General features: G+C 39.9%; 1 protein-coding gene across 4 annotated transcripts in view; it reads right to left on the bottom strand.

Annotated features, from left to right (window-relative positions):
• The window catches only part of LOC117723892 (uncharacterized), a 36,933-nt gene extending 11,430 nt beyond the window's left edge, over positions 1–25,503 (bottom strand). The window contains exons 1-4 of one of the 4 annotated variants that reach the window (XM_076916370.1): positions 25,378–25,394; positions 24,640–24,735; positions 20,308–20,409; positions 10,212–10,338 (exon numbers count right to left, since the gene is read on the bottom strand). In XM_076916370.1, coding sequence (XP_076772485.1) covers positions 10,212–10,245 — 34 coding nt within the window. In that variant the 5' untranslated portion in view covers positions 10,246–10,338; positions 20,308–20,409; positions 24,640–24,735; positions 25,378–25,394. Of the gene's footprint in view, positions 1–10,211; positions 10,339–13,180; positions 13,311–20,307; positions 20,410–21,249; positions 22,642–24,130; positions 24,474–24,639; positions 24,736–25,377 lie in introns of those variants that run through there. The other 3 variants (XM_076916373.1, XM_034523473.3, XM_076916371.1) reach the window with 3 other exon arrangements.
• Between the last annotated feature and the right edge of the window lie 212 nt (positions 25,504–25,715).

The following is a 25,715-nucleotide window of genomic DNA, read 5'->3' as shown; positions in this document are numbered from 1 at the left end:
GAAACTGGAGGTTCGCTTTCTTTTAATTACTACTTGAATTTCATTGTTTGAGGGAGATCTGCTTAAATTATCTCTCTCACATTGCCCTAGTTTTGCTAGTACATATTATACGGATATCAAAACCAGATAAAGGCACACACAAAAAAAGGAAGAAAATAATATCCCACTGTCTCTGATGAACATTGGTCAAAAATTTCTCAATATTTGTAAAAACACTATGATCACTATGATCATCATTGGAACATCATCCCTCACATGTAGTGACAGTTCAACATATGTGACTCAACGGATGTAATTTACTACATAAACAGACTCAAAGACAGAAATTACATAACTATCCCAATAAATAGTGCTATTTGCAGAGAATTTTACTCTAACTATAAAAGACCTCAAGGTCTTCTAGGAAACAAGTAGAGTTGAAAACTGCTCTCAGCAAAATGATAGAATATTAAAAAAAAATCAGTGTCTTCCTAATTACTAACAACAAACATACTGAGAAAGAAAGAAAAATTGGCTATCGGCATGTCTAATAATGAAACTAAACCCAAATGGACTAAGGATCTCAATTCAAGACCAGAAACTCCGAAAGTGCCTGAAAAAAAAAAGGAAGGTTCTTCAATATAGGTCTTTTTGAACAGGATTCTGGTCACTAAAGAAGTAAGATCAACAATTAAAGAACTTGAACTCAGGAATTAAAAACAAACAAACAAAACCCTTCTGAACAGCAAAAAAAAAAAAAAATTAATTAAAACAAAATGTGGGATAAGGGAAGGCGGAGTATATCCTGAAGCTGCACATCTGGCATGAAGTATCATGAGGAACACACCTGTAAAAAATAAACATCAAGAAAACAACATGATCAAATAACAGCCTCTGAAACTGAGCAGATCTCAGAAGATAAACAAGTGGATGGTTTTTTAAGTGTTTGTTATCCTTAACTATCAGAAAAAGAGTAGATTAAAAGTACTTTGAGATGGTATCTTACCCAAATTGAGAAGTCTATCATCAAGAGAAAGAACACAGTGTGAAGTGATGCTGGGGGTGTAAGCTGCTGTATTCAGTATGAAAATCAGGGTGGAGGATTCTCAAAAACATGAAAGTAAAACATCCACACCACTATACGACCCAGCTATATCACTCTAGGATACATACCCAAAAGATGCCATCTCCTACTACTACAGGGATACCTGCATTTCCATGTCACTGCTGCTCTGCTCACAACAGCGAGGAAATTAAAGCAGCTTCCACATTCACAGAATGATGAATGGACAGTAAAAAATGGAACTGTGCAATGTGCAGGTAAATGGACGGGTAAGGTCCATCCATGAAAGCCAGGAAGACAAACATCTGACGGAGCCTGCAAGCATGGGTCAGACTTCTGGTCTGCTCTGAAGTACTGCCAAGGACTGGAAGGTAGAGAGGGGCCATCGGAGAGGGACTATCTGAATAAACGTTAATGTTACAAGAGAGATAATATTACAGCCAGGCAGTACTGGGAGTGGAAAGATTTAAGTGGAGACAGAAGAGAGCAGTACCTGGGAGAGAGGATTAGCCAAAATTAAGGATGAAAAACCATACAGCATCCTATTACTTTGTAAACTAATTAAATTATAATTTAAAGGTTTAATGGAATGTATCCTACATGGATTGATATTACTGTTCTCAAAAGACATAGGAGTGTTTGTTTGTTTGTTTGTTTGTTTGTTTTTTAAATTCCAGCACAGTGGTAGAATATGAATTTTTGCTCAGGGAGTGCCAGAAAGCACCAAAGCAATGTAAACTTTTTCCATTCCTTTTGGCTGCCCAAAAGTCTATACCATAATATCCCATAGCTGAAGACATCACCTACTCTAGGATGGAGAGACATCAAGGTTTAATGGAGCTGGAATATTTCTTCTGGCTGGGCTGTAAAAACAGGCTGCGAGGTTATGTGGAAGCCACTTGGCTAGCAAAGTCAGCGTCTGTGAGCCCTGAAGCTCTAACACCAACCTACTAGGCAAGACATGTCCACAGGCAGAAATGTGCTATGACCATTATGTAATAAGCAATCGTCCATACATGGCACGGTAAACCTGCTAAAGGCCTGTGGTGGGGGATCATAGGCCCTCCAGTAATTATTTTACAAATGAACTAGTCAAACTGACATCTAAATATTGTATTTATACATATACATTTGTCTTGTTCTCAGTGTTAATTGGCACAGCTACAGCTTACAGTTGGTAATAGCTGATGTAAAGACATGATTATAGCCAGCCAAAGTACTAGGAATAGGTGACTATTGAGTGACCAACCCCTAATGGGCATCCACAACAATCCTAAGACTCAGGAAACATGGCAAAGGGGCCGGAAAAAAAAATCTAAGAGTAGGAAGATTGGAAAGAGTGCAGTTGAGAACTCTCTTCTAGACAGTGCACATACATTCAAATCAACAAGGATCACTCGCACAGGACCTTCACCATCAACATCCCATCATGGGTTGGGCAGGGGCTCAAAATTTCCCTCCACTCCCCCAGGAGGTCAAGATTGTTAATGCTGTGAGGGGAAGGAGACATACTTCTGTGTGATCTAGCCAATTGGTAAATTGCGGTGCTTAAGTAAATAACCCCCTACCCATTCTCAGGTAACCATCTTAACCAAATGCAGTGGATCAGAACAAAAATACATGGAAGTAAGGCAGGGATTTCATAGGTTGAAGAAATGGGTCAGTGGATAGGAGGATAAGATTGAGTATAGTCGCCAGGCAGTGGAGGCGCACGCCTTTAATCCCAGCACTTGGGAGGCAGAGGCAGGCGGATTTCTGAGTTCGAGGCCAGCCGGGTCTACAGAGTGAGTTCCAGGACAGCCAGGGCTACTCAGAGAAACCCTGTCTTGAAAAACAAACAAACAAACAAACAAACAAACAGATTGAGTATAGTCAATGTAGATTACATAAATGTGTAAAACTGTGAATAAGTGTTATAATACAAGAATCTGAGACTTAGTGTTAGAAAACTCCCATGAGTCCTTCCCATTCTACAAATGGAGTAGTGTTTATAGTGAATTAAGAATTCATACTAGGACCAACAGCTCTGAAAGCATACTCAACAGCAGTAAATTGTACCCCAAACCCTGTGTTCCATTTCCTGCTCCACAACTCTACTTGCTTTCCTGAAAGCCTGTAGTCATCAGGGACCCCAGGTAAGCCCCTCCCTCCCCAGCTCCCTGAAAAGCACATCCAACAGCAGCATTACCTGCCCCATACCCTGGTACTACGTTTCCCACACAGCTCTGCCTGATTTCTTGGAGGCCTACTGGCATCAGGGACAACCAGGACCCTGCTACAAGCCCTTGCTGGCCTGCCATATCCCCTTAAAAACACACCCAAAAAGTCTGAAACTTCACCCCACCCCATGGACTCCATTTTTCAGGCCACAACTCTACCTTTATCCCAGAGACTGCACACACATGGGATCCCAGGACACACTAGTACTGGGGACCTCACAGGCAAGATTAGCACACCAAATTTCAGAAGCCACACAGGTCACAAAATCCCAAGGGGAGACACCCTACTAGACTTGAAGACTTGGTAGTCAAACAGAACTCGAGGTCACTCAGGCCAGAAGACAGAGAGGAAACACAAACCAAGGAGAAAATACATTCTAAAAACCACCCATCCAACAAAGGTTAAACTCAGAAATTAGGAGCTAACTTATAATAACCACAAAAGCCAGATGGCTAAAGGCCAGCATAACGAGAGAATCAACAACAGCCAGGGCAATATGGCACCACCAGAGCCCAGGTATCCAATTATAGTAAGTCCTGGATATTCTAACACTGCTGAAGTATAAGAAAGTGACCTAAAATCCAACCTTCTGATGATAGAGGCCTTTAGAAAGGAAATGAATAAATCCCTTAAACAACAAAGGGAAATACAATAAAAACTGTGACAGAGATGAATAAGACTGTTCAAGACCTAAGGTGGAAAGAGAAGCAATAAGGAAAACACAAACTGAGGGAATCCTGGAGATGCAGAACCAAGGTAAGAGAGCAGTAACAACAGATGCCAGCATCACCAACAGAATACAAGAGATGGAAGAGAGACTCTCAGGCATAGAAAATATGATAGAAGAAATCAAAACATCAAAGAAAACGTTACATCTATAAAGTTCCTGACACAAAACATCTAGGAAATCTGGGACACTATGAAAAGACCGAACTTAAGAATAATAGAAATAGAAGGAGAAGAATCCCAGTTCAAAGGTTCAGAAAATATTTTTTTAAAGATTTTATTTATTATTTATTTTACATATATGAGTACACTGTAGTTGTCTTCAGGCAAGCCAGAAGAGGGCGTCAGATCTAATTGCGGATGGTTGTGAGCCACCATGTGGTTGCTGGGAATTGAACTCAGGACCTCTGGAAGAGCATTCAGTGCTCTTAACCACTGAGCCATCTCTCCAGCCCCTCAGAAAATATTCTTAACAATATCATAGAAGAAAATTTTCCTAACCTAAAGAAAGAGATGAAATAAACATACAAGCAGCTTACAGAAAACACCTCAGCATTCAAGATAGATACTACCTCTGAGTAAAGGGCTGAAAAAAGGTTTTTTCAAGCAAATGTACCCCAAGAAGCAAGCTGGAGTAGCCATTCTAATATCTAATAAAATAGACTTTAACTAAAATTAAAGAGATAGAGAAGGAGACTTCATACTCATCAAAGGAAAAGTCCACCAAGATAACAACTCAATTCTGAATGTATGAATACCTATGCCTCAAATGGAAAGGCACCCACATTAGTAAAAGAAACATTACTAATGCATAAATCAACATCAAACCCCACACATTAATAGTGGGAGACTTCAATACCAATTGACAGGTCATCCAGACAGAAAGTAAACAGAGAAATAATGAAACTAAAAGATGTCATTAATCAAACATATCCTAACAGATATCTACAAAATATTTACCCCAAACAAATGAACAAAAATTCTTTCTTCTCAGTACCTCATGGAACTTTCTCCATAATTGACCATACAGAGGAGTCTCAACAAAACAAAAGAATTAAAATAAACCCTGTATCTTACGAGAACACCATGGATTAAAGTTGGACTTCAACACCAACCAAAACAACAGAAAGCCTACAAACTCCTGGACAAACTCCCTACTCAATGACCATTGGGTTGAGAAATTAATAAAGCAGAAAATTAAAGACTGAAGAATTCTATGAAAATGAAGGTGCAAGATATCCAAAACTTACGGATACTATGAAAGCAATGCTAAGAGGAAAGTTCATAGAACTAAGAGCCTTCATAAAGAAATTGGTAACATACTAGCAACTTAACAGAACAATTGAAACCTCTAGAACAAAAAGAAGCAATCACATCCAACAAAGGTAGATGGCAGGAAATAATCAAACTCAGGCAGAAATAAAAAAGAAAATAAACACAAATAGAAAAATTAAAAAAAAATCAACAAACCCAGGGTTGGTTCTTCAAGAAAATCAACCAGATAGACAAACCCCTTAGCCAAATTAACTAAAAGGCAGAAAATGAGAGAAAAGGGGGGGGGGTTTACCATAGTAACAAAATAAGAAATGAAAAGGGGGACAAAACACTTGACACTATGAAAATCCAAAAAATCATTAGGTCTTACTTCAAAAACCTGTACTCCACAAAACTGGAAAATCTAAACAAAATCCATTTTCTTGATAGATACAACTTACCAAAGTTAAATCAAGATAATATTTAAGGTAAATATTTTAAGTAAACCTATATCCCCTAAAGATATAGAGGTAGTCATTAAAAGTCTCCGAACAACAACAACAAAAAGCCCAAAGCCATATAATTTTAGCACAGAATTCTATGAGACTCTCAAAGAAATGCTAATACCAATACACTTCAAACTATTTCACAAAACAGGAAGAGCATTGCCCAAACTCATTCTATGAGGCCATAGTTACTCTGATACCTAAACCACACCAAGATTCAAACAAGAAGGAAAATTTCAGACCAATTTAGACCTTATGAGCACTGATGCAAAAATATTCAATAAAACACTAGCAAACCAAATCCAAGAACATATCACTAACATCATCTACCAAGATCAAACAGGCTTTACCCCAGAGATTTAAGAACCATTCAGTATATGAAGATTCATCAACATAATCCATCATATAAGCAAACTGAAAGAAAAAAATCCATGTGACCATCTCATTATACGTTGAAAATACCTTTGATAAAATCCAACACTCCTGCCGGGTGGTGGTGGCACACGCCTTTAATATCAGCACTTAGGAGGCAGAGGCAGGTGGATTTCTGAGTTCGAGGCCAGCCTGGTCTACAAAGTGAGTTTCAGGACAGCCAGGGCTATACAGAGAAACCCTGTCTCGAAAAACCAAAAAAAAAAAAAAAAATCCAACACTCCTTTATGATAAAAGTTGGAGATATCAGAGATAAATGGCACAAACTAAACACAGTATAGGCAATATATAGCAAGTCAATAGCCAACATCAAATGAAATGGAGAGAAACTTAAAGCAAGTCCAATAAAATTAGGTAAAAGACAAAGCTGTCCACTTTCTCCATACCTATTCAATATGGTACTTGAAGCTTTAGCTAGAGTAATAAAGAACTAATGGAGATCAAGGGAATACAAATTGAAAAGGAAGAAGTCAAAGTATCTCTAGGTGCAAATGATATATGAAAGTATACATATGTGACCCAAAAAATTCTACCATAAAACTCCTGCAGATAATAGACACTTACAGCAAAGAGGCTGGATACAAAATTAACTAGAAAAATTACTAGCCCTCCTATATAAAAATGATAAAAATGCTGAGAAAGAAATTAAGGAAGCAACATCCTTCACAATAGCAACAAACAATCAAGCAAGTGAAAAACCTGTATGACAATGACTTCAAGCCTTTGAAGAAAGAAATTGAAGATATCACAAGATGGAAAGATGTCTCATGTTCATGGATAGGTAGGATTAACACAGTAAAAATGCCCATGTTACAAAAGGCAACCTACAGATTCAATGCAATTCTCATCAAAATTCCAACACAATTCTTTACAGGCCTTGAAAGAACAATTCTGAACTTCATATGAAAAAACAAAATAGGCCAGTACAGCTAAAACAGTCCTGTACAATAAAAGAGCTTCTGGAGGTATCACTCACCATCTGGGATGTCAAGATGTATTATAGAGCAATAGTAATAAAAACTGCATGGTATTGCCATAAAGACGCACAGGTTGATCAATGGCATTAAACTGAAGACCTAGAAATAAGCCCACACACCTATGGACATTTTAGTTTGACATAGAAACCAAAACTATACAATGGAAAGAAGAAAGCATCTTCAACAAATGGTGCTGGTCTAACTGGATGTTTGCATGTAGAGGAATGTAAAAGATCCATATCTACCACCTTACACAAAACTCAAGTCCAACTGGATCACGAACATCAACATAAAACCAGATACACTAAATCTGATGGAAGAGAAAGTGGGGAATAGCCTTGAAAACATTGGTACAGGAAACAACTTCCTGAATAGAACACCAACCACTCAGCAATTAATAACTGGGACCTCATGAACCTGAAAGTTTCTCTAAGGAAAAAGACACCATCACAAGAACAAAATGGCACCCTAGAGAATGGGAAAAGAGCTTTATTAACCATACCTCCAAGACAGGGATTATATCCAAAATATATAAAAAACTCAAGAAACTAGGCATCAACAAAACCAAATAACCCTATTTAAAAAATAGGTACAGATCTAAACAGAATTCTCAACAGAGGAATCTCTAATGCCTGAGAAGAACTTAAAGAAATGTTCAACACCCTTAGCTGTAGGGCACTGAGCTGAGAGACAACCAGGTGTCTGGTTGAACGAGCTTCGAACCCCGAGACCCTTTAAGGGACGGTAGACCATTCAGCTCTGTTCCTGGCCCCCTGGCTCTCTCAGCTTCTGCCCTTCACCACTTCACAGCCCCAGAGAGCCTCAGAGAAGGTTGAGAGGTCTACAACCATCAGGTTGTAGGAATGGTGCCCCGGGATCTCCTCACATGCATATGAGGCATCCCCAAAACCTCAGACTAAGCCAATGAGGTAACCTGCTGCTAAAACCTTCACCCACCCCAAACTGTATATATTGAGCTTAATTGAGAAGTAAAACGCACACTAGAACCATCCAGGTGTCTGAGAACTTCCTTCCGTCGTTGACCCGCTGCTGCCCTTCTCCGCTACCTAGCCGGCACTTCCCAGCTTAAGAGCTGTAACACTTCAGAGCCCGCTGGGCTCTTCCACTACCTAGCCAGCATTCCACGGCTAAACAGAGAGCTGTACCGCTTGGCAACCCGCTGGCTCTCCCTGGAGCCTGCCTGGAACGCCCGGCTGCCTTTCTGTCAGCTAGTCGGCTCCTTATCGGCCCGGCCCAAGCCAGGACCAGTTCAGCGCAGAGAAGCGGGGGTAACACCTGGAGAAGATTGGCCAGCAACGATGGACGCCAGAAGCATCGGCAGGGGCAGGCAATCTCCCCTCCCCGCTCACGCCCTGCCACCAGCCAGGAAACTGCCGCAGGACACCCTCCAGGACCAGGGTCCAACACTTAGCCATCAGGGAAATGCAAATCAAAATGACTCTCTGACTCACCTGTCATAATGGTGAAGATAAAAACTCAAGTGACAGCACATGCTGGGGAGGATGTGGAGAAAGTAGAACACTCCTCCATTGCTGGTGAGAGTACAAACTTGTACAACCACTCTGGAAATCAATTTGGCGATTTCAGAAAATTGGAAATAGTTCTACCTGTAGAGGCAGCTATGCTACTCCTTGGGTGCATATTAAAAGATGCTCCACCACACAAGGACACTCTCTCAACTATGCTCAGAGCAGCTGGAAACAATCTAGATGCCCCTCAACTGAAGAATGGATAAAGAAAAAGTGGTCTATTTGCATAATGGAATATAACTCAGCTTTTAAAAGTAATGACATCATGAAGTTTGCAGGTAAATAGATGGAACTGGAAGTGGTTATCTTGAGTGAGGTAGCACAGATCCAGAAAGACAAACAGGTTATGTACGTACTTATGGATATTAGCTATAAAGTACAGGATAAGCATGCTATAATTCACAGACCCAAAGAAGCTAAGTAAAAACGAGGGCCCTAGAGGAGATGAATCTCACTGAGTAAGGGAAACAGAATACTCATCAAGGGTAGATGGAGGGAGGGAACTGGATGGGGGAAGGGCTGAGGAAGGGAGCAGGATGGAAGGAGAGAGAACTAGAATGGGTAAGGGGCCTATCTGAAGAGCTAGAAACCTAGGACAATGGAAACTCCCAGTAATTTATGAGGATGACCCTAGTTAAGACTCCTAGCAATGGTGGCTATAGAACCTGAAAGAGCCATCTTGAGTAACCAGAAAAGAATCCTGCCGGGCAGTGGTGGCACGCCTTTAATCCCAGCACTTGGAAGGCAGAGGCAGGTGGATTTCTGAGTTTGAGGCCAGCCTGGTCTACAGAGTTAGTTCCAGGACAGCGAGGGCTATACAGAGAAACTCTGTCTCGAAAACAAAACAAAACCCAAAAAACAAAAAACCAAAACTTAACGTAGGGATTGGGACAGCAACCCAGCCACAAAATCTTAGGACCACAATTTTTCCTGCTTACTGATCCAAAGATCCACAGCCAAACATTACGTGGAGCAAGGGGAATTCTGTGGAAGAGGGGAAGGAGGAATTGAAGGAGCCACAGGGGTCAAGGATATCACAAGAAAATCTGCAGAATCAGCTGACCTGGGCCCATAGGTCCTCATGGATACTGAATCTCTAACCAGAGAGCATGTGTGGGATGGAACTAGGGCCTCAGCACATATGTAACAGATGGGCAGCTGGGTCTTCATGAGGGAAGCAGGGGCTGTCTCTGACTACACTGCCCACATTTTGATCACTTTCCCCTAGACTGCCTTGTCTAGCCTCAACAGGAGAAGATGTGTCTAATCCTACTGCAACTTGATGTGCCAAGGTAGATGGATATACATGGAAGGCCTCTCCACTTGTAAGAAAAGTGGGACTGGAGGATTAGGGGGAAGGGAAGTGAGAGGGAGAGACTGGGAGGAGAGAAGAGAGGGGAAGCTGTGATCAGGATGTAAACTAAAAAAGGTAAGTGAAATTTAAAAAAAAAAAAAAAAAAAAAAAAAAAAAAAAACAGGAATTAACAATGGAAGCTATCCTCACCCAGGAACACAAGGTTGCTGTAATTCTCCAACATCACGTCCCTGTATAGATTCCACTGAGCAGGCTCCAGACATTCCCTCTCTTCTGCAGAGAAATCAATGGCCACATCCCTGAAGGAGAGCAGTCCCTGAAATAAAAATAAATGAACAGTATATGTTAATTGAAAGCTTACTATCAATATGAAACTAAATATGTGGTGGAAAACATTTTTCAATTTTACACAAGATCAAAGAAGACTAGTATAGTGAATGAGATTCTTTTACACAGTATCATATACACTCTCCATCTTCCAGGGAAGAGAATGGCACATGCCCTACTGAACACATATGGATACTATGTTTCATAATACACAAAACAGAATCACAATATTCCATGCACTGTGCTGGTACTGTATACATCTCTCACAGGACGTACTGTATACATCTCTCACAGATGTACTGTATACATCTCTCACAGGATGTACTGTATACATCTCTCACAGGACGTACTGTATACATCTCTCACAGGATGTATTGTGTGCATCTCTCACAGGATGTACTATGTGCGTCTCTCACAGGACAGTTACACTGAGGTAGAGTGACACTTCTCAACTGTTACACATGAAATGAGAATGCAGATTCCGATACAGTAGACCCTGCCTACGTCCTGGGTCTAGGAATATGTACCCTCTTCAGTACTGAGGTAAATAACAGTGCACAAAGAGATACCTGTTTGAGTATCCAAGGGGGCAACAATAAGGGAAGAATTTATAGATAAAAAGCAACTGGAAGATTTTTTTATACAATTGAAAAATATAAATGCAATGCGTTTAAATATTTAAAACACATTAGATATCACTGTAAAGTTTTCTTTTGTTTTTCTTCTTCCCCTCCTCACCCCACCCCATCTAGACAAGTATTCGTGTGTGTGTGTGTGTGTGTGTGTGTGTGTGTGTGTGTGTGTGTTGGGGAGATATGGAAGGGATCAAACAGTACTATGTACAGAAGTCCCTAGGTGCTTTCTAGCTAGCAAGTCACATCTCTACCACTGTAAAGTCAACCCAAGGCTAAACTGAAGCATCATTAGACATAGATACATAGAATCTGGAGCTGCCTGAGGGGAGAACCTGAGCCCACAGTTGTTCTAAATTAACACTGAGATTGCACTATCTCAGAGTATCCACCTTGTCATCCATAACACTGAGATCTCACCGTCTCAGAGTATCCACCTTGTCATCCATAACACTGAGATCTCACCATCTCAGAGTATCCACCTTGTCATCCATAACACTGAGATCTCACCATCTCAGAGAATCCACCTTCTCATCCATAACACTGAGATCTCACCATCTCGAGAGTATCCACCTTGTCATCCATAACACTGAGATCTCACCATCTCAGAGAATCCACCTTCTCATCCATAACACTGAGATCTCACCATCTCGAGAGTATCCACCTTGTCATCCATAACACTGAGATCTCACCATCTCAGAGAATCCACCTTGTCATCCATAACACTGAGATCTCACCATCTCAGAGTATCCACCTTGTCATGCCTTTCTTCTCAATATAAATTCTCTGGTTACGACACAACTTAAGAAATCCAACAGTTGGGTTGGGGATTTAGCTCAGAGGTAGAGTGCTTGCCTAGCAAGCTCAAGGCTCTGGGTTCAGTCCTCAGCTCTGGGAAAAAAAAAAGGGAGGGGGGGGAATCTAACAGTTAATGCACAAACAACACATTATAAGTGTCACATGACACTGTGTCTTGATCAATATTGAGCAGCTCACTGATGATTACTTATAAATTAAAACACATAAATATGTGAGCATCTCCAAATTTCCTTCCTAACGTCTCAAATCGTGTTTCCATGCCCCTGTGGAACTCTGCCACTTTCTAAACAAATTAGTAATTAGGTCCTGTCTTAACCAGTAAGGTAGGGTTTAACAGTCATCTGAAAGAATGGGGAAGGCTTAAGGGGCAAGTCAGAAAGGAAGAAACAAAGTGACAGATGGCCATCTTCATAGGACACAGAGGAGTAACAGAACAGAAAGGTGAGCAAGGTTCTCCACACGGGAGGAGTCAAGAGGAACAGAAGTTAAAGACCCTGTCAGCTACATAGCACGTTTCAGGGAAGCCTAGACTACACAAGAACCTGTCTCAAAACCCCAAAACAAACACAAAAGAATGGGAATATGAAGGGAGAAAAGGTAGCTATGGTTAGCTACATAACACCCAAGATCAAGTCAGTCAAAACTTCAACAGGGGAAGGGGAGGGGTTCACAAGGCCACACCCTTAGCTAAGGAGCTGTTGGAGTTGATGACCACTGAAAAAGAGATTCGGTTTTTTTGCTTGGAGGTGTGGCCAGTGAGTGTCCATATTCTAGGGGATGTCCTGCACCTGCCCCCTGTCCCCAGGCCCCATACACACAGGTATGCACACTAGAACAACACTAAGTGGACTCAGTGGGTTATAAAACAAACAAGAACAAAACCACCAAGACAGGAAATTGGGAGGGGAACATTTTGGGAGACACCTGGGACTGTTGAAGTGGGGGTAGCAGGGGTGGATTTGATCAAGCTGCATTGTATATACATTTATTAAATTCCGGGTAACAGAAGCCATCGAGACAGTGTCAGCAGTGAGGGCATCATGCTTCCACACCTCCAGAACAGGCTGACAGCAGATGTACCCTGCCAGGCGCAATTCTACACCTTCCACCCTTCTCCATTTCAAGGCTACCCAGCCAGCTCTCCTGGCCCAAAAGAGCAGGACAGGCAAGGGCAGCGGCAACTTGACAGAGCGGCCACTCCCAGCTCCATCCCCACCAGCCTCTCCAGCGCTAACCAGCACCGGAATGGCCCAGCCCCGGTCACACAGCACCTCCCATTCAGCTTCTTCCCGCCTCCTACCAACCCCAGGTCCGCTCCCTCCAAGGCGGACCCGCCCACGCCGCAACGTCCCTCTAGCTGCGCTACATCCTGGGACCAACCTCCATGTCAGAGATGCTACCCGAGCGCCCACAGGACCCGACACTGGCCCAACTTTGGAGAAGACGGACAGAGAGCAGAGACACACACAGGCGCAGAAGAAACACGGAAGCGCCCTTCCCAGACACCCTGTTTGTGACGTCGCCGCGGGCGAGACTACATTTCCCACAATTCTCTGAGAGTGAGTTTCATGAAGTCACTGAAGGTAGTTTGAAACCTTCCTGAGTTACTATCAGGCTGTTTGCAGAAGAGAGTGGGTAGAAACAAGCCGCTTCAGCAGGTGGATAGCCACAGGGAGTCAGGACGCTGCGTTTAAAATCTCGAATTTTCAAATGAGATGTTTTGAGTATGAGTTGACCTTTGACAGCAATGTTTATTAGGTGTACTGGATACTTTGGGTCCATATAGTGTGATTTTAAAACTCGACCTGCTTACTACAAAATGTTTTTAAATATTAAAATTTTCTCCCCAGATTCTTTATACAGATATTCAGAGATCTATTTAGTAAGATCCTGTCTTTTTAATAATGATGGCCTTTAGCAGTGGGGAAAGCTGAATTATCCAGCTGCATATCCAAAAATCTAGCAGCAACCGAACAGAACAAAGAAATTTTCATTTTTAGTATAGATCAGAGGGAAACCTCGAGTTTATTAGATTAATGGCGGCTCCGCGCCTAATTTAAGGTTGTAATTTGGAATTCTACTGTACTACCTTACCTAGGTGATATTATACCTAGAAATTTAACAATTGAAAGATAGATAAAGGCTGATAGCTGTTCAGGGACTCTGCTATCTGATTTGAAATGTTGAGATCAAGTCTATGCACTAATTAATAGTTTACTCCATCTTGTGTAAAGAGGGGTTTGTTAGGCTATGCTGTGCCCTAAGAGGTCTTCAGGGTGGAGAAGGATGGACCAGAAGTGGACATGTGACATCTATCAGGCTGAATTTCCCTCCACATTAGACTTGATCTAGCATGGTCAATTCCCAGTATGTTCCCTGACTCCTGTTGTTGAGATCCAGCACAACTCAAACACCAGGTCAATGCAGGATGACAAAAATTATTGTAAATCAAGCCACTTCTGATTGATCAGGGCCACAGAACAGACTGAAGAGCAGAATTGCAAGCCCCCTCCCCCAGCCATAGTGTTATCAATCTTGTAAGCTTGAAAACCCTAAACATCTGTGCCAAAGTACATTTTTACCACCCAGTCAGGATTTAGGGATAGGAGACTTCTTGGGAATAATGTGTTTGTGGTACACTAATCCTGTTTCCACTGGTTGGGTTATTCAACTGTAGTGGGGCAACTTGCCTAGGAATTTCATATCTCACTTTACCAAGCAGGATGTCAGTTACCTAGGGAGGTCTTGGGAACTTAAACTTTTCTTTGACATCTATTCAATAAAGAAGTTTTATTCAAATGGCTTCAATTTTGATTCTTTCTTACAATCCTGAAACCGATCTCTGTAATAGTGTTTTGAAAACCAAGGTTATCCCCTTTGAACTTCTCTTGCTACCCCCTATTCAGGACAGAGAAACAATTATACCTTGAATGCAAAGCCTTCAGAATTATGTTCTTGAGAATATAAAATGAACTAGATGATGATCCAGGGAGAGATGGTGGGTATTAGGCAGGCTGCCCTGGCCATTTTAGAAGGAACCATCTCATTTATATCAGGGACTTGGCCACAGATGTTAATATTTGTACCGAGGATTCCCCCCAATGCAATAACAATCACAAGACCCATCAAGACCATAGGAGGGTTCTGAGGGATCTTACTAGAGGAATTAAGGAGTCAGTCACCAGATACCAAATCATGGATAAGGTCATTGATATTCCACAGAGAAAGAGGAAGATCTGGCCAAATTCCTGGAAGGCTGAAACGTCAAATGACAAAGATCAAATGACGGTGTTGAACATGGAAGACTCCTCTAAATCAAGAAACTTAAAATATGTCATGACTAATCAATCACTAGTAGAAGAAGAAGTAGTCGTAGAAGAAGCTCTGCTGGAAGTAACACAATGCCCAACCCCAACTTACATTACAGAGCCACAGTAACAAAACCCTGCAAGGCATATCACAGAAACAGACTTTTAAACCGGTGAATAAATTACCAGACCTCAAAACAAATCAGATGGCGGACAGTCCCAGTTTTTTGACAAAGCTATCAAAAACACGCACTAAGGAAAAATATCTCTTTAACAAATGACACTAAGAAACCTGGATTCCACAGACCAAATGCAAGTAGATCCACAGCTCTACCCCTGCTCAGAACAAAAAATCAAAGATCTTTGTAATTTATTCCATCTGGTTAAATGTCTGTTTCTGTGATGTGCCTTGCAGGAGAAGCCTGGCCAGACCTGGCAGAAGATTATACCAGTTGGGCAGCCTTCTGTACTTGAGCTGAGGGGACAAAGATGGCTGCCATAGACACATGCTGGCCCAAGGAATCGTGTAGACATACAGAAGTTCAAAGGGAACATTTCCCGGAGCTGCAATAGGACAAAAAGTCCTCCAAACTATGAACTGGTAAGGTATTAAGTTTTAAATTGGTAATTTAAAGTCCTTAAGGAGAGAGTCAAAGATCAAAAGGAAACATATTTTCCATTTTAAAAATGAAAAACACTACAGAAGGTGCCTGGATCGTGTATAGCCCCTGTTTTAGTTGTCATCATGGAGCTGGTTACAGCTGGTTACAGTATGTTCAGTCATGATCACAGCTTTCTGTGCCCTCTCTAAGAAAGTTCAGAACAAAGCAAGACTTAGGTAAGGACTGAGAGATGGAATGCTAAATTACGAGCAGTAACGGAAAATGGCTCTTCCCAATAGGAAAAAGGAAACTGGTGGCAGCTGGAGCTCAGAGCTGATGGCTATGAGATGTTTCTCAGCTCTTTCTGCTAAGAGCCCTCCATACAACAACACCCAAATTCCAAGGACTAACTATGAAACTATGGCATGAGATAACACCACTAGTCCCAAAACTTAAATTTTTCTTGATTCTTTGCTTGATTTTTTTGTTTGAAAGTTTTAAAAAGAACATTTTTTATTGTTTGGGTATTACTAAGACAGAAGGGTTTTAAGATTTCAAATAAATCCAGAATGTCACCGTAGTTCAAACTTGTCGTTTTCTTATAAGAGCTCCAATGATTTGGAGTTGAGGTGCAGAAGTGGTGGTGGCACTTGCCTTTAACCCCAACACACAGGAGACAAAAGCAGGCAGATCTTGGTAAATTCTAGACAATGTGGTCTACATGTTGAAGTCAGGGCGGGACCCACAACTGACAAGATACAGCGATTACAAACAAACAGTCTAAAATTCAAAACCACACATTTTTTTTTTCCTTAAAAGTGCTATATAGGTCTTTGCTTAGTAATAAATAATAATTCCTTAGTGATCCTAAAAGATAAATACACAATCAATCTTAAATTTACATAAAGAAAAGGAGGAATATAGGTTTATTTATCCACATAAGGTATACTTATTTCAATTTGAAAGATAATGATTTTTTCTGCTGCCAAAAATGAATGTTGCCCTAGGAAAGATATATTCTACTAGTCAATGTAAGGCCCCCGAGTTAGGGTTGGGACAGGGTTGTTTGCTTTTATCCAACAAGAAGAGAAAAGCTATGTCTTCCAACCAAAATATTGGAAATAAGATGTAGCTGGAGAAGACCCCCTGAAGATTTTGGCTACAGAGAGACAGAGGGAGATTAGAAAGATCAATAATACAATGTAATATATATGCTGATTCCTCTTCGTGTGAACAGCTTTGAGACTGGCTGAGCCATGAATATCTATATACAGTCAATAGATTGGTATTAACTAAAAAATCCTTTGGACTTACGTCATTCTCTTGAATGGCATAGATAACAAATTTATATTGCAAAGCTAGGTGCTTCCTCTCCACTGAGGCTGGGCTGCCTTGTCTAGCCTCAGTGAGAGAGGAACACCTAGCCTCACAGAGACTTGGAGAGGGGGGTGGATAACTAAGAGGGCCCCACCCACTTAGAGGAGAAGAGGAGGGGAAATGGGGATTGGGGAAGGGTTATGGGAGGGGGTAACTGGAGAGGGGCGGCAGTGAGCAGGATGTAAAGTGAATAAGTAAAAACATAAATTTAATTAAAAATAAACAAAATAAACACTTAAAAAATTGTATTGCAATTTGCTTACAGTCCAAACTAGCTTAAGAAAAATACCTTTCACCTGCTCAAAGAACAAAGAATCTTCATTAACTGATCTGTGTGCCTTGCTCATTCCATACATACATTAATGCAGAACTGTATATTACTTGTGAGACTTTTATGTCCACAAAAAAATGACAACCAAAGACCCAGCTGTAACAAGATACCTCAGGGATGCTAAAGCACCTGAACCTGCCTCCGAGTGCCTGGATGCTATTTCCTCAGGAGACATACTCTGTAATAAGAATAATGAAGCTTCCAGAACAGCTTCAGGAAGCTGTTGACCCCAAATGACCTCAGTTCATTCAGTCTTTCGGACTGATCCAGCCAGGACTTCAACTAAACCCGGCACTTTCCCATCCCACAGAGACTCGATAACAAATGACACAACTGCTTCTCCCAGGACTTGGCCAATTTCACAATTTTCTTACGGTCCCCAATTTCTTAGGGTCCCTAAAAGAAGCCCTAGCTCCTAAACACCAGGAAGCAATTTTAAGAGAACATGCTGTCCCATTCCCAAGAGGTGGGGTGGATGGTTTTTGGTTGTTCTATGGGATGATAGATGCTTGTTGTAATACAAGTTATTAAATGGTCTTGGCTTAGGAACAAAACAAATAGGGAGTTAAACTCAGGGTTTCTCTCTTCTTTCCTTTATTCTTCTCTTTCCTATGTAGGGGGAGTGGGTTTGAAAAGAAAAAGAGGATATAGGAAATATCATAGGAAAGAGTGGGGATTTAGGAATATTATAGAAATAATAGGAAAGAGAAATAGATTATTGAATCTACTCTTAAACCAAAAAGCATTTTATAGCCATGTTGCACAAGTATAGATCTTTGTATATTGGTTCAATATTGAGATATTTGTGTTACACTGGTATAGATCTTGTATATGGATACAAAATTGAGGTTATATTTTGCTACAACATACTATATACATGTTTTCAACTTTTATTTGAGGTATTGTACCTAGGTGATTATTAAGTTTGAGGTTTTTTTTTCTTAAAAAAAAAAAAACCTTCTATTACAATATGTTTAGAATATTTTAGAAATACAAGTTAATAGTCAGTCAAACTCATGATAATGTTCGACACCAGACTAGTTCATCAAAAGATATATATATACTTCCTAGGTTGAACAGATAGTAAATAACTAAACACAAGTTTGCCTATTCAAATGTTATTAAATAGATGGTCTTCAAAACCCCCCAGAGGTTATTGCATTGATTACAGAATATGCTAAAGTTGTTCTTACTAATTTAAGGCCTTTTTGACACCGAGACATGTCAGCTCTGCGCAGTACCCATTAGAATTGGAAGGTGATGATGATCATTAAAGAACCTCCATTTGGAGATGGCTTCAATCACAGCAAGCAAGCCACTGGACAAAGAAAATGTGCTAAATTACCTGCAGACAGAATGCTGTTCAAAATGGGTAATACTTGGGAGGCAGTTAAAGTCCATTGCCAAACCCAGCCAAGACAGGGTAAACAAGTCCTTCATAATTCTTGCTTCACAAATATGTTTGTCAGATAAACTGGTCCAAAAGGGTGAAGACAGATGCTCCGTTACAGAGAATTTTGGTGACTGTCCTGTCAGCCAGCTGCCTGACAGTTCTACAGTTTTGGAAGTTGCTTACCTGTGCTTCCTACATACTCAAGTGTCTGATGGGGCTGAATACTAGATAATCATAATCTCACAATTAACTCACTTTATAAAGGATCTAAGAAAATGTTTTAGGGTCTAGGGAGATGTTTTGAAGTTGGTAACTGCACGTTATGAAAGTTAGAGGATTTAAATGCTTACACAGGTAATGAAAAAGATTTAAATATAGAACTCTGAACTCACCAAGATAAGATAGATAATAGAATACTGTCTGCTAAGTTGCCAAAGACAAATGGACTGGACATTGTGAATGTAATTAAATTATTACACCATAGATTTCAGAATTGTTTCATATTGTTCTTACTGTACATAGTTTGTTATTTTAGAAGAAAGAACCTTTTTATTTAGGCAAAAGGAAGCAATGTTGGGGTTAGTCTGGTGCTGTTATGTATTCAAATGCCAAATACTGGCCCCTAAGATCTGGTTGCCCCATGATGAACAAATTCCCACAAACATCACTTTTGTTGGGCAAACCTTACTTCCCAAGTTAATTGGTCAATAAAAGGCTAAAGCCTATGATTGGGCAATAGAAAGAGAAAGTCAGGTCTTGACGATAGACTGAGTGGTCTCAGTAGAGACCAGAAGAGAAGAAAGGGGATCAGGAGGAGACTGGCAATGTGAGATGGACCATAAGCACATGGTCAGGAGAAATAGCAAGTAACAAGAAGCATATGGCTGAGATGTAAGTTAGAATAGCTGAATACCTGCCCAATCTAGGCTCACAGCTTGTAAATAAAATCAGGACTGTGTGTCTTTTATCCAGGCTATCTAGAACATATAATTATATGTTCTTTTACAAAATACAAGTCAAAAAAGGGCATAACTTTATTTGTATAAAACACATAAAATAAAAGTAATTACAAGTGGATGAATGATATAACATAAAAGATAATATGCTACAAATTACCTGAAATACATTAACATTAGAAACAGACTAAATATCCCACAATAATAAGTAATTAAAGTAGTAAGTAATTAAAATGCTGCCTAGGTCCTTTATGTTCTGATTTGGTTTTTTGCTTTGATAAACCCCATGGCCCAAAAACTACTTGGGGAAGAAATGGTGTATTTCATCTTACACATTAGCACTGAAAGAATCCGAGGCAGGTACTTCCAGAAACCTGAGCAATGATCATGGAGGGATGCTACTTGCTGGCTCATTCCTATTCTCACTTCAGGGACCTTTCTTACACAGCACAGGTCCACAGCCTAGGGATGGTACCGTCCACAGTGGACTGGGCCCTTCTACATCAATTGCACTCAAGAGAATGTAACAGTCTCACTCACAGGCCATCTGATAGAGATGATTCTTCAGCTGAGGTTCCTTCTTCCTAGGTGTGTCAGGTGGACATCCAATATTAGCCTTCACACCTCACTAAGGTAGTTTTTCTATTTTAGTTAAAAAAAAAAAATAAAAAAAAAAAAATAAATAAAAAAAAAAAACTATGAAAAAACTACGTAAAAGTACGAAAAAAAAAAACTTAGTTAAAAAAAAGAATGCAATACTAAACACAACACTGACAATATATTAAGAACATCTTATTTTTATTTACAAAAGTTACTAAACTTCATATTCTAATAATGTATCTATGGTCTTTGGGGAAAAAAAAAACCAGACTCTGAAACCTCAGTACTCAGTCTCCTTCTTCTGATAAAATCACTCCTTGTAGGTGATCTTATCACTTTTCAAAACTGAGCTTATGTTATAATTTCAATTTAAAACATATTGATGTCCTCACAAACTTTATCTGCATGATTCCAAAGTCTATAATGAGTTTTTATATCACACCAAACATTTCTTGGTAAGTCCAGAGGTCTGTATTAATTCTGTAGGGATTACTAAATGCTGTACAGCTCCTGGAATTTGTCTCTTATGATAAATAATTTTCTCACCTCTCTTAAGATCTCATGATGGGCAAAGTGTGGTTAACGAGCACTTCCTGCATCACCTGCATTTGTAGAGTTTCTCAAAAAAAATTTGATGTCATAAGTATAGAATTCTCAGCATGACAATCTTCTTCGTCATGACAAGTTCTCTCCAGTATGTAATGGTGGGTGTTGAATATGGGCTGAACTATTATTAATGGTGTTCCCTTATTCCTTTCATTTCTAAGGTTTTTCTTTTATATGAGTTCTTTACTGCTGAATTGTCAATGAACAATTATGGAAGTTTTGTATAAACCTGGATTAATCTAGAATGAATCTTGTAGTGTCTCGTAACATTGGAACTATTTTTAAAGGCTTTCCCACATTGTTCACATTTATAGGGCTTCTCGCCAGTATGAAGTCTCCAGTGATATTTAAGATTTGAAGAAGAAGTAAAGGCCTTGCCGCATACTTCACATTTGTAGGGTCTCTCTCCAGTGTGAATTCTTTCATGTTGAACAAGGGGTGAAGGATATTTAAAGGTCTTGTCACAGTGTTGGCATTTGTAGGGTTTCTCTCTAGTATGGATTATCTGATGTTTAGAGAATGTTGAATGAACATTAAACGTCTTTCCACATTCATCACATTTGTAAGGTTGCTCTCTAGTATGAATTCTCTGATGTTTAGAGAGCGATGTGTGAACACTAAAGGCCTTGCCACATTCTTCACATTTGTAGGGTTTCTCTCCAGTATGAACTCTTCGGTGAACAATGAGCCCCGAATAATTAGTAAAAGCTTTACCACATTCTTCACATCTGTAGCGTTTCTCTCCAGTATGGATTCTTTGATGCTTATGCAGATACGTAGAAAAGCTAAAAGCTTTGCCACACACTTCACATCTGTAGGGTTTCTCTCCAGTATGGATTCTTTGATGCTTAACCAGATAATCAGAACAGTTAAAAGCTTTGCCACACACTTCACATTTATATGGTTTCTCTCCAGTATGGATTCTTTTGTGTTGTTTAAGATGGGAAGAATAATTAAAAGATTTGCCACATTCTTCACATGCATAGGGTTTCTCTCCAGTATGAATTCTTTGGTGTTGAACTAGATTATAACAATTAGTAAAGGGTTTCCCACAGTCTTTGCATTCATAGGGTTTTTCTCCACTATGTGTCCGCTGGTGATTCATAAACGTTGAGTAAATGGTAAAAGATTTCCCACACTCACCACACTTATATGGTTTCTCTCCAGTATGAATTCTCTGGTGGTAAATAAGGTTTGCAGAACAGTTAAAGGCCTTGCCACATTCCTTGCATTTGTAGGGTTTCATGCCAGTATGAATTCGCTGATGCCTGTGCAGGTATGAAGAGCAGCTAAAGGCCTTCCCACAGTCATCGCATTTGTAGAGTTTCTCTCCCCGGTGAATTCGCTGGTGTTGTTGAAGGTTGGAAGAACAGCTGAATGCTTTGCCACACTCTTTACATTTGTAGGGTTTCTCTCCAGTATGGGTTCGCTGGTGCTTAGAAAGAATGCAGCGAACGTTAAAGGCCATGCCGCACTCTTCACATTTGTAGGGTTTCTCCCCAGTGTGAATTCTTTGGTGCTGTTTAAGGCTGGAAGAATAGTTAAAAGATTTGCCACATTCTTCACATCTGTAGGGTCTCTCTCCAGTGTGAATTCTTTGATGTTGAATAAGGACTGAGTTCCTATCAAAGGCTTTCCCACACTCTTTACATTTATGGGCTTTTGATCCTGTTTAAAAAATTGTTAAAGTATCAGTAAAAGTATACCACCACACATTATATTTATACTGCTCATCCTAAATATAAATACTCTAAAATTGTGATCACATTATGACGTAAAATGAAGCATCATATAAAAGGGAAACTATAGATATTTGCACACCTATATTCCCAGTAGCCTTATTCAGATACTACATAGTCCACCACTGAACTTAGAATATGAAGACGATGTGGAACAAACAAATACTGGGAAACTATGAAAGTTAAAAGCCAAACTTGATATAACACCTAAATAAAAAACACCTAGGGGCATTTTATTAAATGAAAGCAACCCTTATTTAAAGATGCATTGCTGGTCTTAGATGAAAATTCAAAGTTCAGAAACATATCAAACAGGAAGCCAATGTTGATTGTGATAAACTGGTTGGAAGTAGAAATATAGAAGATTTTTGAATATACCATTTCAGTTTTCAAAGCCATAAAGTTGTGTAAGGATGTGCTGCATAATACTTTTAAATCAATACATGAAATCTTTAAGGCAGTGTTAGGTTTTACCAAAAATAATATAAATACCTTAAAAAATCAAATTATGAAAAATGTCTAGTTTACCTAAAAGGAGCATAAGTTCAGCTAAGGAAACTATATGTCAATAAACACAAAAGTTACACAATTTCTAGGAATACTCACTTAGAAGGTTACAACAACTATTAAATAAGCAAGGAAGGGAGAAAATACATGTGTCTTGTAATTAGAAATAATATTTTTATAAGGAATGATAACATCACTTTTAACAGATCTGTGGCATCGCTCTGTTAATATTTTATATTGTCCTTATAGGACATAGTAATCAATATGGCACAGCTAAGCATGTTATCATATAATGTAAAAGAGTCTAGACTTAAAAAAAAATCAAACAGAAAAGAGAGTTGTAAACTAACAGAAAGAGATTAGATTTGGGAGCCATAAAATTTTGAAACACTACCAAAGATCTACTAAAAAAAGCTTATCTAAATGTGTACTTTTCAACTATGACTACACACTTATAAAACCACAGCATTGTAACTGCCACTGAGTTGCAAAAATAAATAAATAAATAAAAATACACCCAACCCTCATAAGATACATAGCAAGATTGCTCGGAAGGTAAGGCACATTGATCTCCATCCCCACAACCCACAGGCTGGAAGGAGAAAATCAACCCTTTAGTTTGTCACCTGATTTCACAATGAGCAGTGTCATGTGCACACATATGCACACATGCATGCATGCACACATGCACACACAGGAAAACTCTTATGAACCTAGGTTAGCTGATGAACATGGAAATGCGGTGAGAGATGCTAACAACTGTGGTGTTACTGTGTCACTGGGAAGTGCTGCTAGAAACGTGTACCCGTTTTCTGAGTCATAGAAAGTAAAGCAAAGTATGTTGCAATGTAGATGCTTCCAGGAAAAATAAAAGGACTGGGAACATGGAGATGGCTCAGCAGTCAACGTACCTGCCACACAAGTATGAAGACTGGAGTCTGTATACCCAGAACCTTTGTAAATACAGAGCGCACAATGTAGCCAGCTCATCATTCTAGGCTTGGAAGGTGAAGACAGGGAACTCCCTAGAGCAAATTGACTGAGAAGGCTAACTCTGAGTTTGACGGAGAGATCCTGCCTCAGTAAATAAGGTAAAACAGCCATCAAAGAGGATTCTCCACATCAACGTTGGTCCTCCACAGGGACAGTGTACATGTCAGCCTGTATGTACACATGTAAATATGTATACAGCGAGAACATGACACACACAGATACAAGAAAACAAGTTAAATACAGGACTTTTGCAGACTCTGTGAACACATATAAAGCTTCTTGGAGAGAAAGGAAGGATTACCATGGTTAACATCATGCAGGAAAAGCCACTGGATGATAAGAGATTTCCACCAAAACGTAACTTCTTAATACATATTTTACAGATTGACACGTCACTTGTGAGCTCTGCTCACTCACTCCTACACACCTAGATGGATGGCCGCTGATGCTTTTCTCTTCACGCTCCACAGATCAGAATTCTGCTCCAAAAATGTGACCAGGTATGGCTTAGAGAAAGCAAGACCTGTTTGGAAAAGGAACAAGATGCTTGGCTGTATTTTTCTGGAAATTAACATTTGCACCCAGTTCTGTTGCTTAAAAGGAAAAAGAAGATAAACAATTTTGTAAAATTCTATCTTTAAGCATTTCTTGAAAGACAGGATGCCTAGGAATAATATAGAGCCTACAGAGCGTAAACCTCATTACAGGAGAAAGTACTAATGCTAACGGCGAGACACTTTAACACATGCATTCTGTGCCTCAAGCCACTGGGCTTCTAGCGTTGCCCCCACAGGAAAGTACTTTGAAAACAAATCTGTCAAAAACACAAGAAGAAAAAGAGTTTCTTAGCTAATAACAATCCCCTAATTTTTCCTTTTAAAATAGGCACGTGAAACTCATCAATAAGCTGGGCGGTGGTGGTGCACACCTTTAATTCCAGCACCCAGGAGGCAGAAGGCAGGAAGATTTCATGGTCTGACACCAGTCTGGTCTAAAGAGCAAGTTCCAGGGCAGCTACGGCTACGCAGAGAAACCCTGTCTTGAAAAACCCGAAAAAGAAAAGAAAGGAATCAAAAGCACAAGCTCCCATGAGATATTCTTCAAAGGCAGGGAGGGGTCACATGTTGACAGTGAAATAAGAGTTCACTCTGGAAGCTATCCTCACCCAGGAACACAAGGTTGCTGTAATTCTCCAACATCACGTCCCTGTACAGATTCCACTGAGCAGGCTCCAGACACTCACACTCCTCTGTGGAGAAATCAATGGCCACATCTGTAAATGACAAAAGGTCCTGAAATAAAAAGAAATGAGTAGTATAAATTAAATGAATAGGCCAAGTAATGATGTAAATGCCAACGTCAGCAAGCTTGCAGTCACCGTTTGCCCAAGGTGAAGGGAGAGCTAGAAATGCTTCTGAAATTGGTATGCAATGTTAATCACATTCTTCAAAATCACCTCTACTCAGAAACCTCACCCTGAGAGTGAAGTGCAGTGAAGATGCA

The sequence above is a fragment of the Arvicanthis niloticus genome, chromosome 19, assembly GCF_011762505.2.
Source record: "Arvicanthis niloticus isolate mArvNil1 chromosome 19, mArvNil1.pat.X, whole genome shotgun sequence".
In the NCBI taxonomy this organism is placed as follows: Eukaryota; Metazoa; Chordata; class Mammalia; order Rodentia; family Muridae; genus Arvicanthis; species Arvicanthis niloticus.
Note: the sequence above shows the minus strand (reverse complement) of the source record. Positions and strands in the feature narration are given on the sequence as shown.